The 21,355-nt window shown below is 46.2% G+C and overlaps 1 protein-coding gene and 1 pseudogene across 1 annotated transcript; one reads left to right on the plus strand and one right to left on the minus strand.

The window, feature by feature from the left end:
• Positions 1-21,355, minus strand: part of LOC146870947 (dehydrogenase/reductase SDR family member 4-like) — a 253,161-nt pseudogene that overhangs the window by 208,264 nt on the left and 23,542 nt on the right.
• On the plus strand, positions 801-2,437 carry LOC146870948 (endogenous retrovirus group V member 1 Env polyprotein-like). The gene has a single exon (XM_085599715.1). The coding sequence runs from the start codon at positions 801-803 to the stop codon at positions 2,355-2,357; it is 1,557 nt and encodes a 518-aa protein (XP_085455841.1). The 3' UTR covers positions 2,358-2,437.

Raw genomic sequence — 21,355 nt, forward strand, 5'->3', positions numbered from 1 at the left:
TCCCGAGATATGGGTTGCCCCGCGTCATCTACTCAGACAACGGCCAGCCCTTCTCCTCTGAACTCATGAAGCAAGTGTCTCTTCTGTTAGGGTACACTTGGAAGTTTCACTGCGTAAGACATCCTCAAGCAGCAGGTCTAGTAGAAAGACACAACCAGACTTTGAAGACAAAATTGGCCAAGATATGTACAGACAAAGGCGTGGACTGGATGGTAGCCTTACCGGTTGCCCTCTTCTACATGCGTATGGTAGCACATTCCAGAACTGGTCTATCTCCGTATGAGGTGGTCTTTGGCAAACCACCAAATATGTGGGGTACGCCAATGCCTAAAAGAATTACTGATGTAGACAGCAGAATATTGACTGATTACCTGGCTTCCTTGATGTCTGCACTCCAATCTTGTCGTTCACAGGTCGCTGCAGCCTTCCCTGACAAAACCGCCCCTGGAGAACACACCATCCGACCCGGCGACTGGGTGATGATAAGAAACTTCGACAGGACCAGTCCTCTTCAGCCCAGGTGGAAGACTCCGAAGCTCGTGCTCCTAACCACGCGGACGGCGGTGAAGGTCGAAGGTAGGAAGGGCTGGCTACACGCGAGCCACTGCCGGAAATATTTTGGACAAAGAGACACTGTTGCCGGCGACGCTGCCAACCCTAGTGACATTGTAACAGAACAATCTTTTGTGCCTTTGGAACTGACCCCACAACAAGAATATAAATCAAAGTTGAGGTCTGCCATCCGGACTCTGGCTAATTAAGTCCAATGGGCGCAGGTCCAGTGGTGAAGCGGTTGGAGCATGGGGATGGATTTAAAGACCTTGACTATGTGGGAAAAAGATAGAATGAAACGCAGAAACAAGAACTTAAAGAAATTGCGTAGTGGTTCTATCATATGTTTAATGATATTGTTTTTCTTCATAACCATTATGACGTGTCTTGGTTGGATCCTCCACACTGTTTTTCCTCCAACACCACACACCTCTCATGCACACAACAGCACTCAGGAAAACACATATCATGACCTACCCCCTCATGAACAAGCCCATAGACTAGCCTTGCAAAACAATACCTTTATACAGATGTTACACTACACTCATCAGGCCAGCAATAGCACAAATTGCTGGATATGTGGCCGCCTCCCACCTCATCAGAAAAAGGGAGGGATGCCTCTTTTCCCCTTTCCATTTTCCTATAATGGGACTTGTGAAGCCTGGTTCGCCCTAATAACAGCTGACGATACCACCCCCACCTCCTGCCCTGACAGAAATAATTCATGCAAGAATGGGTGGCCTTGGGGGAACTTAAACAAGGTACTTAATGCTGCCTGTTACCCAAATAAGGATGGAAGTCCTCAGGCGACAGGAACAGTCCTAGAAAGTGAAGAATACAAGCAAGGGAACATGACCATGTCCTACAAGATGTTAAATACCAAACCTAAAAAGAATGCTGGTCCCCCTTCCATCTCGGTCTCACCAGTAAAAGGACACCTGTGCATCCAGAAAAATGGCTCTGTTCCATTAGGACACAGTGACTGTCATACCACTATAAGTTTTGAAGACAGAGGAAAGTCCTCATTTCAAGCATCTCGCCATACTTATTTAGTCTGTGGCCAAACGGCCTATGTGCAGCTGCCCTTGAACTGGGGGGGAACTTGTTATATAGCATTCCTGTTACCCCCTGTCTTTGTGGCGCCATCCACTTACCACCGAGACCTCCTAGTGCCCCATGTCAGAAATAAAAGAACGATCGATACCTCCTTGGTTGACCAAACAGAAACCTCATGGGAACAGTATACAGATTTTAACAAAGGGTTCTTCTTCTTTGTTGGCCCTGTACAGAACAGCAAGCTTATACGCAGGTTGACAAGGACCTTAGAGGCTATTGTAAACCAGACGGCGTCTACCCTGGGGAGCTTAACCCAGGAGCAGTCCGCCATACGATTGGTTACTCTCCAAAATCGCCTTGTCCTTGACATCATCCTGGCTGACAGAGGCGGAGCCTGTACAATTATAGGCTCTAGCTGCTGTATATTTATTCCTGATAATTCCCCATCTGTATACACGGCCATAACAAAATTACACAAGATAGCCGTAAGTTTACATCAAGAACCTGGCACCTGGACGTGGTCTCATTGGTTCTGGAAGATAATATCGTCCTGGGGATGGCAACTGCTGTCAGCAGCAGGTATAAAATTCCTGATAATAACTGGATGCTGCCTTTGCATCCAATGTGGTCCTGCCCTGTGCGGTCTATGCGCTGCAAACTGCATTCCTAAACCACTTGTCCAGCAGAGAGAAAGGGAAAGAATTATGCTACAAGAATGTATAGATGATCTCATGCAAATTGAGATATAATATAGGTACACTCTGGGGCAAGGAGGGAATGTGGAAATAAAATTGACAATTGTGCCCCATCATTTCCCTGTTTCTGCCTGGTAGCCATTTTCCTCAGACAAACACCCATTTTGTGTGTGACATGCTCTCAGCAACTTGTCTGAAAACCGTCCTTCACATCCCCATTGAATCTTGCACAACCCCCTGCTCCTTGTGGTCGAGCCAATTCCAAGAAGCCTGCCTGTGTGCCTTCCCCCAGTTGTGCCAGAGACTCAGCCACATCCTGTCCATTGTTGGTGACTCAGCCTGTCACACCAGCTGCCCTGTGACCACCCCCAACTGAAAGAGGAAGCACGAGGTTAGGCCCTGAAACCACACCAACTAATAGAGGAAGCACAAGGCTGTACACTGTGAACACACATTTCTGTGGTTCTGCCAATTCCCAGAACCAGCAAGATAGTTCCTGTTTTACACAAGATGGTTCCTGTTCTTGACTCTAAGCCAGAGATAAACCCCCGAATGAGTAAGGGCCTTCAACTGAAAGGGAACACATTTCCACACATCACATGCCCTCTCACGAGACACAAGACACGCCCCTACCTTGACACATCTGTTGGAAATTACTGCTTGTCACTTCCCTTTTTCTTGTCACTTCTCCTTTCTTCTTTTTCCTATTGACTGAAAACTGTATAAATATTCTGATGTGTGAATAAAACTGCAGACCACTCCTGTACCCGCTTGGTGCTGGAGCTCTCCCCTTAACTCGAGTTACTGGACCCTTTTTTACTCGAACACCACGGACTCCTCTCTTTGCTTTGACTGAAATTATGATTATTAAGTATAGAAATTCTGAGATGAGGTAATATTGAATTAATTTACCACACTGCAGTGATCCCCGGGTGGTAGAAGAGAGAATTGGGGCTTACTTATCACTTATTAAAGCGTGATGTATTATGTTATTTTCCTTCTAAAGTGGTGGGGGTGGGACGGCTGCAACCCTAGCACCTATCAATGGGGGGTGGGGCAATAGGCACTCTGCCTTGTTGAGGAGTGGGTAGTTGTAAATCCACGGGCAGGGAGGGGAAGGGGAGGGTGGGGAGTTTTGGATTATGGTTTCGGTTTGTGTTGTATTTTCCGATCACACTTAGGAGACAGTCGGATCTACTGTGGATTTCTCTCACTTCACAAATGAGGTACACAGTCAGGCTGCTTTTTGACCACCTGCTGCCAGTCTGCATCCATAGACGCTCGCACCCAGTGAGCGATATACATGACACTGCTATTGCCCACCCACGGGGCGTATGGGCCCCTATATATCTTTTACATCCAATAAATGGCAGATGACACAATAGAAACTTCACTATCTGTTCTCACATTGAACATCCATGGTCTAGGGCACAAAATTAAGTGAGGTGTGGTACTGCAATATCTTAAGAGACATGGCCCAGATCTGGTTCTCCTACAGGAGACTCACCTAGTGGAAACAGAGAGTTAAAACCTTGCACGGTGGGGCTATAAACTCCTGGTTCATGCAGGATTTACTTCTGGTTCTAGAGGTACCGGTATCCTCGTTCGGAGGAGCCTCGCACTCACCCCAACCCGCAGATGGGCAGACCCCTAGGGGAGGTTTGCAGTCCTAGAAGCCAGCTGGGAGGGGAAGCCACACAATGTGATCTCTGTGTATCTACTCCCGAATCTGGGAAAGGAGGCCCTTGTAGACTTAGGGTAAATCATTGTAGATCTCCCGGTGGGGACTTTAATCCTGGGAGGGGATTTCAATATGACAATACATGAACAACGTGACAGGCACCTTCGACACCCGCCTACTGATCACACAACACACATGATGGACTTCACCCAAGCCATGGGCCTGGCAGATGTGTGGCGCTCTCTGCAGCCAGACTTGACTGACTTCACGTTTTATTCCAAAGCACAAAAGAGTATGTCCCGCATAGATTACTTTCTCACTAACCTAGCAGATATTGGACACTTCAGACACCCTCGAGCCCTACCTAGGGGTTTTCCAACCATCCTCCAGTGTGGGTGGAGCTCACCTATTTTCAACATGGGCTCTGCAGCGCTATATCTATCAATCCATGGTTGCTTAAAATCCCCGACATTAGAGAGAGTTTGACTACCTAGACAGCTCACTATTTTACTGAAAATGTCGGCTCCGTCAAATTGGCACAGATTGTGTGGGAAGCGTATAAAGCAGTGGTGAAGGGGCAAGCGTTAGCATTCAAAGTGGGTTATGTTCACAAACAGAATCAACAACTGCTTGACCTAGAGGCAGAGCTCCGACAGCTGGAAGACCAAACCGTGCGCCCCGCCCAGTGAAGCCACCACTCACCAATTACTCATCAAACAATTGGAATACAGATCCTTGGCCAGGGAGAAAACATGGGCCAAGCTATTACGCACACAGCACACGGTTTATGAAATGGAAGACAGGGCAGGCAAGATGCTGGCATGGCCGGAGAGAGGCGATCAGGGAGAGTGCTGGGTGCCCAGGCTGACCCTGCCCGCGACGGGGCCAGATACGGACCCACAGGGCATTGCGGAAGCCTTTGCCGATCACTTGGAGAGGGTTTATATACCTCCTCCACTACATATGCGGCAGAAGACTCTAGTCAGTTGTTAGCTAACATGACGTTACCTACCGTATCTGATACTGACAGGGAAAGGTTGGAAGAGGACCTCACAGAGGATGAAATTTGCAGGGCCATAAACAGTATTCAATCCGGGAAAGCAATGGGGCCCAATGGCGTTCGATTGAATTCCTAAAGACTGTAACCACACGGATAGCCCCCCCACCTTAAAAACATTTTCAATGAAAGCTTCGATAAGGGTATCCTCCCACAAGATCAGAGTCTTGCTTCAATTGTGGTCATCCGGAAACCGGGGAAATATGCAGACAGTTGCGGTTCCTATCGACCGATTTCTCTGATCAATGTTGAAGCCAAAATCCTAGCCTGCCAACCGCCTCATCCCCCTTCTTTCATCCCTAGTTCACGCCGACCAGTCTGGCTTCATGCCAGGGTGGAACACCGCTTTGAATATTCGCCGTCTCCACAATGTTTTGGATAGACAGCGCTACATACAGGAAGACGCAGTGGTGCTCTCTCTGGATGCCTCTATGGCATTTGATTCTATAGAATGGCCCTACCTCTTTCAGGTGCTGGAGCGTTTTGGGTTTGGCCCGAAATTTTTGGGTTGGATTAAGTTGCTATATGCGGACCTGCGAGCCCAGGTTAAAGTTAATAACCGCCTATCCCGAACACTTACATTGGGCAGAGGCACCCGACAGGGCTGCCCGCTATCCCCTCTTATCTTCTCTTTGATCCTAGAACCGTTGGCCTCCTGGGTATGGAGAGACGTGCCCCTTAGAGGACTGAAATGGAGTGAGGATCATGAAGATAGAATATCGTTGTATGCCAATGACATACTGGTGTACCTAGCATCTCCCCGCGCATCCCTAAACAGCCTCCGACATATCTTTACTAACTTCGACAAGTACTCAGACTACGCCATTAACTGGACAAAATCAGTTCTATATATTCTTCATGGTCAGACCCCCCGGTTGCCCCCGGGCTGCGACCTGGAGGGGTTTTTCGATGGCTTCCGCTATTTAGGGATTTTTATTACCCCCGACCCTTGCCTCTGCCATGACAAGAATTTGTCAACCCCTCTAGATAGACTTAGAAAAGATGTCACCCACTGGAAAACCCTACCTCTGTCTTTACTGGGCCGAGCAGCCCTCTTTAAGATATTGGCCCTCCCTCGGTTTCTATACGCCCTTCAGAACTTCCCATACCCAATCTCTGATTCGTATTTCAAAAGTGTCGACAGTGAGTTGAGATCACTGCTGTGGAGTGGAGGGACGCCGTGTATTGCATTACACAAATTGTCTAAGGAGTGGTACGATGGAGGGATCGCCCTCCCGGACATGAGACTCTATTATTGAGCCTCGCAACTAGTTGCAGTAAACCACTGGTTGTATCGTCTGTTGGACCCTGCATATATGCTTGACAGGTACCAAATGGGCCGGGAAGGGTATTTAGGTGCCCTCTATGCGAAGGTCCAGAAGGGGAGGTTCGTGGGCCCCACGGCATGCATGGCACAAATCTGGCATCAGGTGACCAAACGCCTGGGTTGGACTGATGTACTAACGCAGTCCACTCCACTGTGGTACACACAGAAGTTGGGATTCTTGTGCCATCACCGAGGGTTTGACAGATGGAACGCAATAGGACTCTTCAATATAGGTCACCTTGTGAAAAAGGGACGGGTCCTATCTTTCCAGGAACTACAGGAGAAGTATGATACCTGCAGGTTAGTCACGCCTTAACAACCACTCTTCCAGACATGAGTAACCCCCCGGAATCATCTCCTCTCGAGGATTGATTACTCTCTGAATCACTCCCTGACAAGGCAATTTCCTTAACATACCACAAGCTGTGTAATAACTTACCTGACCCTTTTCTAGTTCTTCGTAGCCGGTGGCAAGCCGACATTGGCGACATGGACGACGATGACTGGCAAACAGCGCTAAGGTCACCAAGAGCGGTAGCCATTTCACTTCACTTCCGGCTGATCCAATTAAAAATCCTGCATGGAACCTACCTCACCAGGGTTACACTAGCTAAAATTGGGACGCGACAGGATGCATCTTGTTTGCGGGGGTGCCACCAGGATGCTACCTTTTATCACACTATTTGGGATTGCCCATCCCTGCGTCCCCTATGGGAAGGGGCTGCTACATATTTACAAGGCGCACTAGGTAAACAGTTTAACCTCACTCCATCATTGGGGCTCACACAATATTTGGGAACCATCCGACCTCACTGAAGCGGAACAACAATTGGTTACCTTGGTTTATGTGTTGGTGAAGAGAGCTATTGCAATGAAGTGGGGGGTGGCAGGGCAGCCATCAATAAACACATGGGTGGTTGAGCTGGATAAATGTATGGTGGTGGAAAAATAAGTATTCAAAATCAGAGGATGCCCCAAGAAATGGGACAGAAAGTGGAGTGGGTGGAATGCATATCGTGGAAACCTATGTGTATCCCCGACTGTAGAATTGGAAATGGCTAGAGAGAAGCATCTTATGCTTGACACGATAGAATAACTGTCTAACTATGTTCTGTACTCTGTACCTAATGTTTTAATGTCGAATTGTCTGTGATTTACACATGTGGTGATAGGAATTTTCTTATCAATAAACAAACCAGTTAAAAAAAAAAAACTTTCCATGCACAAAACCGGAATAATTCCCTTTAGTTATAGAAGAACTGGTGAATCTGAAACAGATTACAATGTTATATTCCATATAGGTACCATAATATAGGCCCAGGTAACGTTGTTACCCTTCACTAATATTCTTCCCTGCATTACACTTATAACGGTTTACAGGGACTGATCTTTTACCTAGATACGACACTGCATTCAGAACGCAGGTTTTCCCTAGTTTGAAATCTCAAACATTATGCATGAGGATTATTGGAAGCACAGCAGGACTACCATCTCCTGTATAATATCTATGTATAAAGTTCATGCCCAACGTCATCCTTAGACCGACACAGTATTACAGCAAGGTAGGACCCCTGGGGAGACATATGGGTATATATAGATCACATCTTGCTAAGATAGACAGAGGAGACCAGGACTTCCCGGCATACACACTGACCAGAGACGCTGAGGTTCCTGCATGCAAACACTCCAGCTCGCAGTTGTCTAACATCCCTCGCGGGGTGTCCAACTCGAGACCAAGACGGGGTCCCACATTCTCTCACTTCAAGTAAAGGGGTTGACTTTATCCTAGAGGGATTCTTGGCATAACACTTACACACATGCTAGGTCACTCAGGTACATCTAGTTAGGGAGACATCGTAGGAGTATGCATCTTTTTATTATCATGTATTTTATGTGCTTGTATGTATTCATGATTACTGCAAGTTGGTAGAGCTATACCATCCATTTACTTTCATAGTACTGCTAATCATTTGTATACTTTACTATCTAATGGTTGTTGCAGCTCATCTATTTTACACCAGAATAACAACTGTTCAATCAATACTTATTGAAATGCCCAGCCTGTTTATTCTGAGTACCTCTCTAAGACAGACTAAGTGAGCACAAGTGACTGAGCGAAAAGTAGTATATTGTTTCCACGGTCCTGAGGGATCAGGGTTGTCATGTTCGATGGTTGCCAGGAACTATTCTCTCCTTGGTAAGAGGAGATTCTAGTGGCAATGTGAGCTAGCTGATACAGAAGGCCAACATACTCGGTGGCGGTGTTCAGAATCAGTCCGACACCAATCCTACAGTGTATGCTGTCCTAACGCGAGGATCCTGTATAGGTTTTATAGCAACTACATGACAACAGCAGTGCCCTGTAGATGGTCTTCCAGCAATTCAGTTCAAAAGAATACAAAATCTGCAAACTGTGACTGGCGCCTCCTATTTCGATGTGAAAAGCCAATGGCAGCCAACTAAAAAGTTCCCACAAGCTCCCAGTACAGGGAAGAAACAACTTCAATATTTTCTGCGTTACCTACATTGAAGGATTTGCTCTCGCATAAATCCAAAACAATATAATAAAAAGACACCAACCAGCTCGCCCTCCACACTTCACAAAAGAAAACATATCTAGATACAAGCATCTGTGGCATAAGCTTTGCAATCCTGGCACCCCGCTGCTGTACAAATCTTCCTTTAGAGATCTTCATTTCTACCTCCCTCATAATAGTCAGGCATAAACTCAAAACACACCTTTCCGGTACCTTGTTTAATGGGGTTCTCACAATAAATGTAAGAATGTATGTTTCACTAATGTATTGTAACTTTCTTTTCAATATGCAGTCCTTTCCATATCTAGAAATGTGTTGTACTTCACTCATGTATCTACTAGGTATTATTAGATTATTGTTTACATTCTTTCTGGTCTTATATATGTAACTGCTCTACCTCTCCTCACACGTCTAGTAGAAATTAAATTGTCAAATAAATAAACATAAGGAATGTGCTCACCCTCGCTTCTGCATGTGAGGAACCGATTGCTTCGCCATCAAGAACATCGACTTCACGTTCACTTCAAAAACCTGCAATAGTCCAAAGAATGGCAAGATTAATGTGGGAAAACAGAGGACCAGAAAGAGTAAATACTCCCGGGTTTAAGATATGCTCATACAATGACATTTAATGGACAGGGAGGCGAATTTGGATAAAGTAAAACAATCGCGATGTAGCCAAAGCCAAGTATAGTTCTTCAAGTTACTCCTGTTTCTTTGCATTGCGAATGTTGTTGAACCAATATAGTTATGGAGTCTTTTGATGCTATTGAAGGAACAGAGTGCCAAAAACTCAAATGGGGAAGACCTATTAAGGGATTTTGCTTGTCTCTAAACTTGAGATGACCTGGGTGCCTGTGTAAAGCAAGCAAAGGCTAGAGCGCCTTCCTTCTTGAGAGGAACAGTCAAGTACTGCTAGTCCTGTTGACCAGGGCTAGAAGAGCTGCTGAGTTAACATTGTAGCTGTTGAATGGACAGTCAAGTATTGCTCTCACACTGCCTACCGCTGACTGGTGTGGAATTGATGGCCACCGTGTCTGCCCTCCATCATATGACATTTATTATCTTCCCTAGAGAGCACAGCCTTACCTTGTCCCATATTGCAGCTGTTGAAATCAAGACATTTCCAAAGAATGGACTGACTGAGGCACTGGAAATTATGTAGTCTATTCCACCTTGCCACAGCAGAGCCTGCATGCAAAGAGAGCATTCAAATACTAAGACATGCAAAAAAGACTTTCACATCATGTTTTAAAGTTTTTTTTAGGGCAGCATTTGTTGGTCAATAATGTCAGGTATGAATAAATTAGGGATGATTTTCTAAGTCGTACTCTAATTCAATGTCAGGCCCATGCACGAGGATTCCTTTTAACATCACTTTTTTATCCAACAGCAGTTTGCATTAGATGCCCGCAGTAACATAACATATATCCCTTAACACACTGGGAGAAAATGTAATTTAGAAATGAGTAACCAGTCACCATCCAGCACCAGCTATGAAACGTCCAGATGATTATCCTTCCCCCTTTCTTTGCTGCTCCAGCAGCAGATAAGTGCACCTTCCCTTTTCACCAATGTATTGAGACTGATAATGGAATTCCTCAGGGCGAGGGGGGTAAGATTAATTGTCTCCCTAAACAATATATTGATAATGGATCAGTGCCCCTTTCTGCTCACACGTCTATTGAAAATGGTGACATTTCTTCTTCAGAACTTGCTATTCATGATCTAGGTGGCCAAATAGGAATTGCGCCAACACGAAAAGTGACGTGAGGTTTGTTGTAGACTTAGTGGTGGCCTCCCTAAAGCTTCTCATCATTAATATCTTAAACATCAGGAAAAAACTAAAGAAGAATCTGGCAAGACCAAGAATTTATCTTTGGCAACTAGCTTGGTTAGTGCCACTTCTCATTACCTTGATGCAGACTATTTTTCCTTGGCTGCTCAACTACAAAGCGTTTCAACATCTGAAAGCCTCTCACTTGAGGAAAGCCCTGACAAACTCAGAACAAGGGTGCCAGGGAGGAGATCCATTAATGGATTCAACACATGGAGGCACTGATCAGCCCAAAAAGGTAATAGAGTTGTATGTCAGCAGAATAAGTTGGAACGCCCACTGGAGGAAACTATTCAGCCTGAGTCTGCTAAGAGCCTGGAACTGTTGGCAGGCTCACTTGCAGTCAAAAGCTGAACAAAGAACAAGGTGAAGTGGTGTGTTTTTTTCCCCCCCTAAAAATGGACAAGGTATCAAAAGTCTGTTATATCACTCATCTGTGAAGAAAAAAATGGAGGGCACTTGCAGAGCTAGCGAAACACTCCTGGCAAATCAGGCTGTGGTGAGTGTGCAGCACCTTCCGGGTTACTGAAGGAAAGTAGTATCTGCTTCTTTTGGTTACCCACATTTTTTACTGATGTCACACTGTTTTTGGACTAGTCTGACTGGGATCCTGCTATTCAGGACCCCAGTCTATCTGCTTTCTCCCTTAAATTGCAATGCATGTACTTTAGGTACACTCCAGATTGGATAATCGGGTACTCTTATCAGTCCCTAGTATATGGTACACCATGTACTCAGGGCATAGTTACCCCAGAGGCCTTTCATGGGATGAAGCATGTATTATGCCACCCCTGAGAGGCCATCCAAATTAACACGACAAGCCTGCTACAGCAAGCACCACTTACTTAAGATAGAGGTTCCCTATATCTATCTAAATCACTACACTTAAATACAGTCACCCCTATGGCAGGGCTTATCAATCCTGAAGACATGGAAGAGTGCTGGGTTTTACGTGAGAGGGTGCCCCTGCATGAGCAGAGCCCCTCTGCAACCTTCGGAGACCATTCTCCGGGGTTGTCTGTGATACAGCCAGACATATATGTTTAAGTGCATTATAACCTCACAGAAAATGCTAACTTTAAAACGGCTGCTTAGAAACATGTCGTGTTTGGGGTCAACCACCTTGGAATCATACCTCCACACCTGACACTGGTGTGGAGGTATTATTCCTTCCAAAGGGACATATGTGGGTCACCGGTCTACCCGGTACCAGTTTTCTCGACCTGGGCAGCACAAAATGGATGCTGCCAGCCACAGACATGATTCTGCTCTCCTGCTGCTGAGCCAAGCTCGAGCAGAGGAAGGGATGACAATAGGCATCCTGTCACAGGGAGGTGTGACCACCTCCCAGACAGTGTTTAGTGTATTGGGGCTGGGTGGGTGCACTCTGAGACTGCCAGAAAGTCTGTACTGGGGGCACATTTGGTGTCCCTGTGCATAGTCCTGCTCAAACCAGTTCTGGGAGCCAGTGGCTCCTGCTCTGGTGTGAAACTGAACAAAGGACATGGGTGTAGCCACCACTCTGTCCTGCCCCTCCCCTAGGAGGGTCCACAGAATCTTACCACCCCTTCCCATGGGGATAAAGTGGGTTACCTGACTACAGGACTTTAGATTTTATCTGGACAAGATTCTGCTGAGAAGAAACCAAGTACTTTGACTTCCTGCACAACGCTGGACGGCTGAAGAATCTCCCTTGGAGTAAAGGAGTCACTCCCCTGTAAAAGCAGGCACCTAAATGCATCTCACCGGTTTGCTTCTCCCAAGCTCCTGAGGACTCTGAAGAGTTCAGCAACACAAGAGGTGGGTTCCCGAAGGTCCCTGAGGTCGATCTGCCCTTTCAGTGATTCTGAGACAAGTATCCCTCGTGGGGACCATGCAACCCGAACCCCTGTGCACCGCGTACTTTTGCAATTGCATATGCTTGTTGAAGATTCCCAAGCTTGTGCATTGGACTCCCTGTAGTCCTGACCCGAGCAGTATTTGCACCAAAGATTTCCGGGCTCCACTCCTCGAGTGTCCTGTGGGCTGGTACTTTGTAAACTTGCTTGAGGTCTCCTCACGATCCATGGACTGTTGGCCTGTGGGTCCTGGAAAGGGTCATCTTGTCTTTTCTTGGGCTTACCCGGTTGCTCCAGATGTGCCCTAACTCTCCAGTGCTTGGAGAGTCCTCTGGACCTTGCTGGTCTACACCGTAACCGGTTTCCTCTGACCGTATGGGTTGCATTTGCCAAGGCTTGTTGGTGCTCCAGCCATACATCGACCCCTTCAGCTCTCTACATCCTCCTTCGTGGGACAGCCCACCTACAGATCCTGGTTGTCCTCGATGTTTTCTGGTCCCCGTGGCTGCAGAGTCAAACAACCCTTCTTCACTACGGAAGCACTCGACATCGGTCGGCATTCGACTACTGAGCCCCTGGTCACCTGAAATGACCCAGACTCTGTCTCCTCTGCTTTCAGGTTCCTCTCACCTCGAATCTAGGCTCAGATTCCACTGGACACTCTTTGCCCTCCTGACAGCAGTACTTCTTTGCAACTCTCCATTGAAAACGGCGAAGGTTTCCAACACCAATTGACCCCTATGCACCGGATCCTCTGGGATAGGTAACACGGGTACTTTGGTACTCACTGGTGGGTTGGCCTTAGAACCTCCTATGTTCCAAAGGGTTTGCTCGAAGTCCTCTTAGAAGTGTCCTTAACTTGTAACTTTGCAACCGCGACTTTCCTATAGAGTTGTACGGAGCACGCGTCCGGGTTTCCTCACGGCATCCGTCCTCCGTGGGCTCCCTGTGTCACTCCTCTGGGTGGTTCCTTGGGGTCCCTGCGAGTCTACGTGCTCTAGGTACGGTGTCTAGTCAAGTTGTGTTGTTATAACATTATTTTTTTTGTATATGGTTAGGTCTCCCCCTGGAGCCCGCTCTGTATTGTGCTATTTACGAATGTACTATTGATCTAGTATTGTGTAATTTGTGCCCTAGTCTCGCATAGAGACTAGTAGAGAGTGTTATATTAATAAATACATATTGTTATATAACTACTGTGTGGTTCTCCTTTCATTTAGGAGGTGATATTCTGGTAAAACAAGCTGCTTTACATTCCTTCAAGATTAAGCCTGAAGGCTGCTCTCCACAGCTACCACTAGGATAGCTTTCTAAAGGTTATCTTTGACCTCATACATCATATGGGTCACTAGAATTGGTACAGGGTGCCCACTCCAAATAGTGGACAGCATATACCAGGCCACCTTCTCACATTGGTGTACAGCAGTTGGGATTCAAGCTTGCTATTGTTTTACCAGATAAATCTCATTGAATGACTAACTGAAAACCACTAAGCATTAAAGTACATATAATACATCAAGTTTAGAATAAAGTAAGTTCTGCTGAACTTGGAGTTGGGTAAGCCAAGGGTCTAGCACACCCTTTCTCCAACTCAAGAGAATTTAGTCTCCACTAGGTTAGGTAGGTGCCTAAAACACATAACACTAGTATGTCTTCTAGAGGAGAAGCCAGTGGCTGTCTGCCAACTAGGTACAATGGCATCTCATTTCCAGAATTGAGAGCAATATGTGCATTTAGGAAGTTGAGGACAGGGAGAAAAGTAAACACCCAACGTCTCATTGAGATTTGCGCTTAGTTGACCTCAGAAAGATCCCAGGGTCTGATGAGGTAGATAGAGTGGGTGGGGCAGGGAATGAGGAAAGGGTAGGAAGTGAAACCTTCTTTGACCTGGACTCAAACCCTGACCAGTAAAATCAAGATGATTCTAACCTGGAAAACACAGATCTTCCTTTAGGTGGGGGAGAAGGCCCCAGTGGCCCTCTCCTTACTTCACCAGGAAGAGTACAGAGTTTACCTAGGAGATCCAGAACTCCCTCTGTGGAGTCTAATCACTCAGGAACTTCTGTAGGAACTTCCATATCAAACAAGGGGGAATCCTCTTCTGATAGACAGTGCCAATTTCTGGAGCTTGAGAGTCAAACTCGGGCTCAAGAAAGCGCAATTGACCCTAGACAGGGATTCCCTAGCTCTCCAAAGAGTAACAAAAAGATTAGGACTAGAGTCCAGTGGTGGCAGAAACAGTGTCCCTAGGGTTAGAGAATATACTCATGAACATAGGAACCTGAACAAGAGAGTCCCTCCCTACCAGAGTGGGGATGACATCCACAAATGGATAACTGCACTGGAGAGGGCCTGTAAAGTACAGAGGGTCCCTCAAGAGCAGTGGGCAGCTATCTTGTGGCTCTCCTTTGCTGACAAAGGTTGAGATAAGCTCCTTAATGTTAGAGAAGAGGATACTGACAATTATTCAGTTCTGAAGAGTGCTCTCATTAATGGGTTTGGCTTAACCACTGAACAGTACAAGATTAAGTTCAGTGACACCCAGAAGGCACAGACTCAGGACTGGGTTGACTTTGTAGATTGTGCAACTAAGGCTCTGGAAGGCTGGTTACTTGGCAGTAAGGTGTGTGATTTTTAAGGATTGTACAATTTAATTATGAGGGAGCAGATCCTTAATAATTGCCAAAATCAGTTGTTGCATCAGTACTTGGTTGATTCTCATCTGATCTCTCCCCGAATTGGGAAAGAAGGCAGATAAATAGGTCAGAACCAGGGTGAAGCAGGAAACTCAGATTCAAGGTGGTGACCAAAATAAGCAAGATGCTAAAATCTCAGATAAGGGTGGGAGAAGGGTAAAGACCAGAAGTCTTCACAAGGGCCTCAAAAACCTGCATTTGGGGGGGGGGGGGGAATCACAGTCTAACAAGGGGAAAGACAAAAAGAAACCTTGGTGTCATATCTGTAGAGAGAAAACACATTGGACAAAAGATTCTAATTGTCCAAGGGGTAAGGAATCTACTCTAGCCACCACTGCCCCTAAGGCAACTGTTCCCCCTAGCTCAGTTCCAAGTGGTGGTGTACAGAACAAGGGTATAGTAGGGCCTAGTCAGAATTCCAGCTCAGGCTGTTTTGGTCTGTGATGGAGGCATGGATGTTGCCTCCTTATTTGTAAGTCCCAGTAATCTGGGCAAGTACAGACAGCAGCCTTTGATCAATGGTAAATACACGGACAAGGGTGCAAGTGTCACAATGGTGACAAAAGATCTTGTGGGCCCTGAACAGATCATACTTGGTGAGATAGACCAAGTGACCAATGCAAGCAATGTCAGGACAGACCATTCCTTGGCTCTAGTAAATTTCACCCGGGGATGGGTAACTGGCCCGAAGAAAGTTGTGGTTAGCTCAGACCTCCCTGTGGAATGCTTGTTGGGCAATGATTTGGAAACTTCAGCCTGGGCGGAAGTGGAACTCAGGACACATGCATAAATGCTGGGCATCCCTGCAGATGTGTTTGCCATGACTAGGTCATAGGCAAAAATGTCTTCCACTGAACAGGCCCTGGATCCTGAAAAGATGGACCAGGTGCCTTCTACGAGAAGGAGCAGTGGGGTAAGGGAGTGTCTTATCCCCTGCCTCAGAGTGAGGATCAGTCTCTTGAGGGAGGTGATCTCAGTCCCTGTGAAGGAACGGTCTTGGAGGAACTTGAATCTGACCAGGTTGAGTTCTTGGGGACAGGGGGCCCTTCCAGGGCTGATCTGAGCTAGGAACAGCTGAGCTGCCCCTCTCTTGAACCCCTCAGACAGCAAGCTGCTGCGGAGGCTGCTGGGAGTGCCAGTGGGTCCCACAGGATCTACTGGGATGATGGAATTCTGTATTCAGAGGGTTGAGACCCCAAGCCTGGTGCTACCAGGAGGTTGGTTATACCTCTGACGTTTAGAGACTTCCTATTAACACTGGCACATGACATCCCATTAGCAGGACACTTAGGCCAAAGTAAGGCCTGGGACAGGCTTGTCCCTCACTTTCACTGGCCTCACATGTCAGAAAACACAAAGGAGTTTTGTGGCACCTGTATCACTTGCCAAGCCAGTGGTAAGGCAGATGGTACCACAAAGGCCCCCCCTGATACCACTACCTGTGGTGGGGGTTCCCTTTGAGAGGGTTTGGATTGACATTTTTGGTCCCATGGATCCTCAAACTGCATCTGGGCACAGATTTATACTAGTGGTGGTAGACCATGTCACTAGGTATCCAGAGGCAATTCCCCTTAGGACTACCACAGCTCCTGCTGTGGCTAGAGCACTCCTGGGAATCTTTTCCAGAGTGTGTTTCTCTAAGGAGGTAGTATCAGACAGAGATGAAAACTTCATGTCTGGTTACCTGACTGCTATGTGGAAGGAGTGTGGGTGAATTACAAATTCACTTCACCCTATCACCCACAATGCAATGGGTTAGTTGAGAGATTCAACAAAACCCTCAAGGGCATGATAAAAGGTCTCCCTGAAAAGCTTAGGCCCAGATGGGACATCCTTTGGCCCTGCCTTCTCTTTGCCTACAGAGAGGTTCCTCAGAAGGGGGTTGGGTACAACCCTTTTGAGCTTCTGTTTGAACATCCAGTTAGGCATCCCTTATGCTTGGTTAAGGAGGGATGGGAGTTTCCTCTCAAACCACCTAAACAGGACATAGTGGACTATGTACTTGGTCTCCGCTCCAGGATGGCTGAATACATGAAGAAGGCATCCAAAGACGTTGAGGCTAGCCAGGAATTGCAAAAGGCCTGGCATGACTAAAAGGCTGATTTGACTGTATATCAGACTGGACAGAAGGCATGGGTGTTGGAGCCTGTGGCCCTAGCAGCTCTCCAAGACAAGTGAAGTGGGACCCATACCATTCTTGAGCAAAAGGGAGAAGTTACCTACCTGGTAGACCTTGGAACTCCCATGAGCCCCCATAGGGTGCTCCATGTGAACAGGCTCAAGCCATATGTGGACAGGGCAGACATGGGCTTGCTCATGGCTACTAATGAGGGACAGGAGGAAGAGAGTGATCCACTCCCTGATCTCCCCGCACAGAACCCCGATGATGTTTCAGTTGATGGGGTAGCCTTGGCAGGTAACCTCACTGTGTGGGAGTGAGCCTTTCCAGGGGCCAACTGGTGTAGGGGTTCGCCCTTCTTTGTCCTTTAGTCCTTAGACCAACAAAATAGAGATTGGCACGGAAGCTGTAATCAAAACAATAGTTTATCACTCATGAGTGGGACTACATCGATACAGAACCCTCAGGCAATGTATGAGATAGTCCATGGAATACAGAAACCATGGTGCTTATATACACCCTTTGTTGCGGAGTAAGCATGGAGACTCAAAAAGAGGCGGTACAAGTATACACAGGAAAAGCTATTCACATATATGGACATACAGACATTACTTAGTCAACAGAGTGGGAGAGGAAACCAAAATGCTTACATCAGTAGGAATAGCCTGCCAGTTACACTCTAAACAGGTGTATTCTAGCAGCTACAGGCTTTTCTGAGCATACATTGCTCTGGTTCAGTGCTTAAGGAGTTAACTATAGTTGATGACTCAGGCAGAATGGTAAAGCAAGCATAAAGACAGAAGGAGCACATGGCTAGCACGTTGCTAACCAAAATGGCTTCAGCTCATGCTAACAGCAATTTCTGTCGATTCCCACAGATGGCCTTTTTAGCCTTAGCTGAAGACATCCCTATGATCTAAAAGGAATATAGAAAATATCTTGCACATCTATTCTCATCATATCGCTAACTACTTGGTCTAATACATATTGGGCGTTCACATTCTTGATGTTGTGTTTTGTGGGTATTCAAGTTGAAATACAAAAGGAACAAAGCATCGGGCCACATTGTATACATTGACAGCATGATAGTAGGATCGCAAAGAATATACATAGGATTGTCAACAATTTCAAGCCCTAGGTAACGAACAATGTCCGTAACCAGCCAGTTAAAGTCCATGTTCCCGAATCGGGATGAATTTCAGTGGTTGTTTTAGCCGATTGGAAATAGCCAACAGCACATGTTTGATGCAATATCTAAATAAAAATATTTAAATAGACCGTCCAGTGTTCTTCTTTATGAGGGCTAGGGTACCAATGATGTGTTGAGGAGGAGGGTGGAGTAGTACTTATCAAAAGTGTACACAAGACGTTTCTCTTGCAGAAAAAACAGTATTCCAAATACGAATATTATCACAAAAACAATTTTTGTTTTGGGGGACCAGGAGGACCAAACGGGGCCATAGGAATTAGGACGAGGAGCCGCAAAGGGCTGCTCCTCCTTAAAAATGGGACAACCAAAGGGGTACATTTCTAACAAAAAAAGTACTTGGGGAATTGAAGCCGCTGTACAACCAGCCAGAGGGGTGTCTTCTCCCTGTGTCCGTCTGAGCCTCACAGGCAGGCTCCTATTGTTCATCAACTGTTCACTTCTCCCACGGTGGAGCTGCACAACTTGCAACTCAGGAAAACAATCATGTCCCAGGCTTAAGGGAAAAGTTTCTTCTTTCAGGATAGGGCAATCACTCTCCAGGGCAAACACCAGCAACGATCCTGTCCAGTGTCTCAGGCAGTGCACCAGTATTCTTCACTCTAATCTAACGGGCACCAGAGACACAGCACTTGTACCCTAAACTCAAGTCCTTCCCTAACTCCTATGTTGCTCTGCTGGTGCTCTGCTCTTTCGTTGGGGCCACAGATTGTACCTAGTGTGCCCAGGCATCGCTTGATCAACAAACGGAGGTGCAGACTTGCATTAACTTGGGGACCAGGACTCAGAGGCCTGATGCTGGAGTATCTGAAGCAACCCTTGTTTCAGAGGGTGTCACCTCAAGCAAGACCTCCTTGCCGTCCTTGTCGGTCTGTGCCTCTCTCAGCTGGGCATCAGGGAAAGAAAGGAACAGCTCTCCGTCCTGATTTGCGACCCTGTCTTTCACCTTTACTACTGTTATAGTTGCCAGAGACGCCTGTGCTGGTTCCCTTTACCTCGGCTCCAAACTGGACTAGCGCTGACTCCCCAGGCTGTATCTAATGTCCAGGCCCCTCTGGCAATGGTTGTAGGGCAGCAGATATCTATTGGTGAACAGAACAAAGATCTTTAGACAAGGCATACAAATAATCTATCAACAGAGAGGATACTCTATTTCAGAAAACTTCTTTAGTCTCGGGGCGCCCCATACATTAGCAGGACACCCACGAACCACTTCATCTATATGAGAGTAAAAAACACCCTGGACCTATTAGCGAGTATGAAAGGAACTTTTGGTGAACTGACAAGAGTAAAACGTTACACAATTTGATTGTACATGAATTTCACCAGCAGAACTTGTTGCGGCAAACAAACTCCTGTAAAGCAATATTTTCCTTCAAAATGTTTGCTGAGGATCACACAGGCATCTTTCCTAACATTGTGAACCCTGTGCATTCTACTTTTCACGATCTGGACTATGTAACATCATCTTCAGGTAAAAAGAAAACTATTCAACAGCTCTAATAAGGCCTGTCAGCTCAATTACACAGACTAACGAATAAGAGACTAGAGATGCCTCTGTAAAACTGTATATAGCATGAGAATAACATAAACAATAATGGTGTTGCCACCTGAGATTTTTTAACAAAAACCCCCGATGTATAGTTCCTTACGGGTCAAATAAGGGAACATCAGTCTATTCTACCCATCCTTTCATCCTCATCTAATTCCAATTGTATCAGTTTACAGACAGGATGGGCAGTAACATGGCATATTTATTTATTCATTTTGTTAATTCTACCAATTTGTTCAAACAGTATTACTTAATAGCCAATTAGACGTGCACTGGTGAGGTGCATTGTCTCTATTGATTCAAGAACATATTCACAGCATCCTGTGGAATGAATGACTAAAGCGAGCCCAACCAATTGTCTCATGGCCGTGCCTAGACAGCTTAGGCAGGCTCGAGAGAGAACACAACAACAAGCTGCCCTGCGTACTTTCCACGCAGAATAGCTGACATTAATACACATAATAGGCACATAAACCAAGAAAAAGGACAATGCGTTACTTAATTTTGCTTACCCTTAATTTGCCCAGGAGCTAATCTCCTATGCTAGTCTCCTACCCCCCTTCGACAGTAGGTAACCTAAACAGGTGAACTCCTGTTGACAATATTTACCCCCCTTTTTGGGCAGCTGGGCACAAACAGACTTGTAGGAGGTAAATAGCTAGGGGAATCCATATCAAGGAGGCCATATCCAATACTATTGAACTGTACCACTTTGTAAATTTTGGTGTACAAGCACATTGAGCTAACTAGAAAACATTAATCCAATAACCAACTACTAATTCCTTTAGCAATTGTACTGGTTTAACATGAGGACGCATGAATGTAAACTGAATTCCATTGCCTCCTTATCTGTAGCCCTGGCACAGTAATCTTTAAGTTAAACCCATTATTTCTGTATGCATGGCAGAGCTGTTCTCTGCACAGGGCCCACATACGCTACTGCCTCTCCTTCTCTCCTATGACTTCGTAGAACCTGCCTCGTCTTTCGCCAAAAATAATAAGCAAAACTTCTCTCTTTCTCTGCGCTGTCATCCCCTCCTTCGGAATGTTTTCCAAGGTCGAAGTGCCAGAGCAAGCCTATTAAAAAGACCCCTTCTATGTGGGTATTTTGCGTTGAGCCGTGCTAGTCTGCTAAATACAGAACTTGGCCTCTGACCTTTAAAATTGTTGTCCCTCATCCAAGCAAAGTCATTCCCACGTG

Source organism: Triturus cristatus, chromosome 1_1, assembly GCF_964204655.1.
Source record: "Triturus cristatus chromosome 1_1, aTriCri1.1, whole genome shotgun sequence".
In the NCBI taxonomy this organism is placed as follows: Eukaryota; Metazoa; Chordata; class Amphibia; order Caudata; family Salamandridae; genus Triturus; species Triturus cristatus.

What these genes read in the sequence shown, in the direction of transcription:
- LOC146870948 (XM_085599715.1), top strand. Translation starts at nt 801, where the DNA reads ATGGGGATGGATTTAAAGACCTTGACTATGTGGGAAAAAGATAGAATG.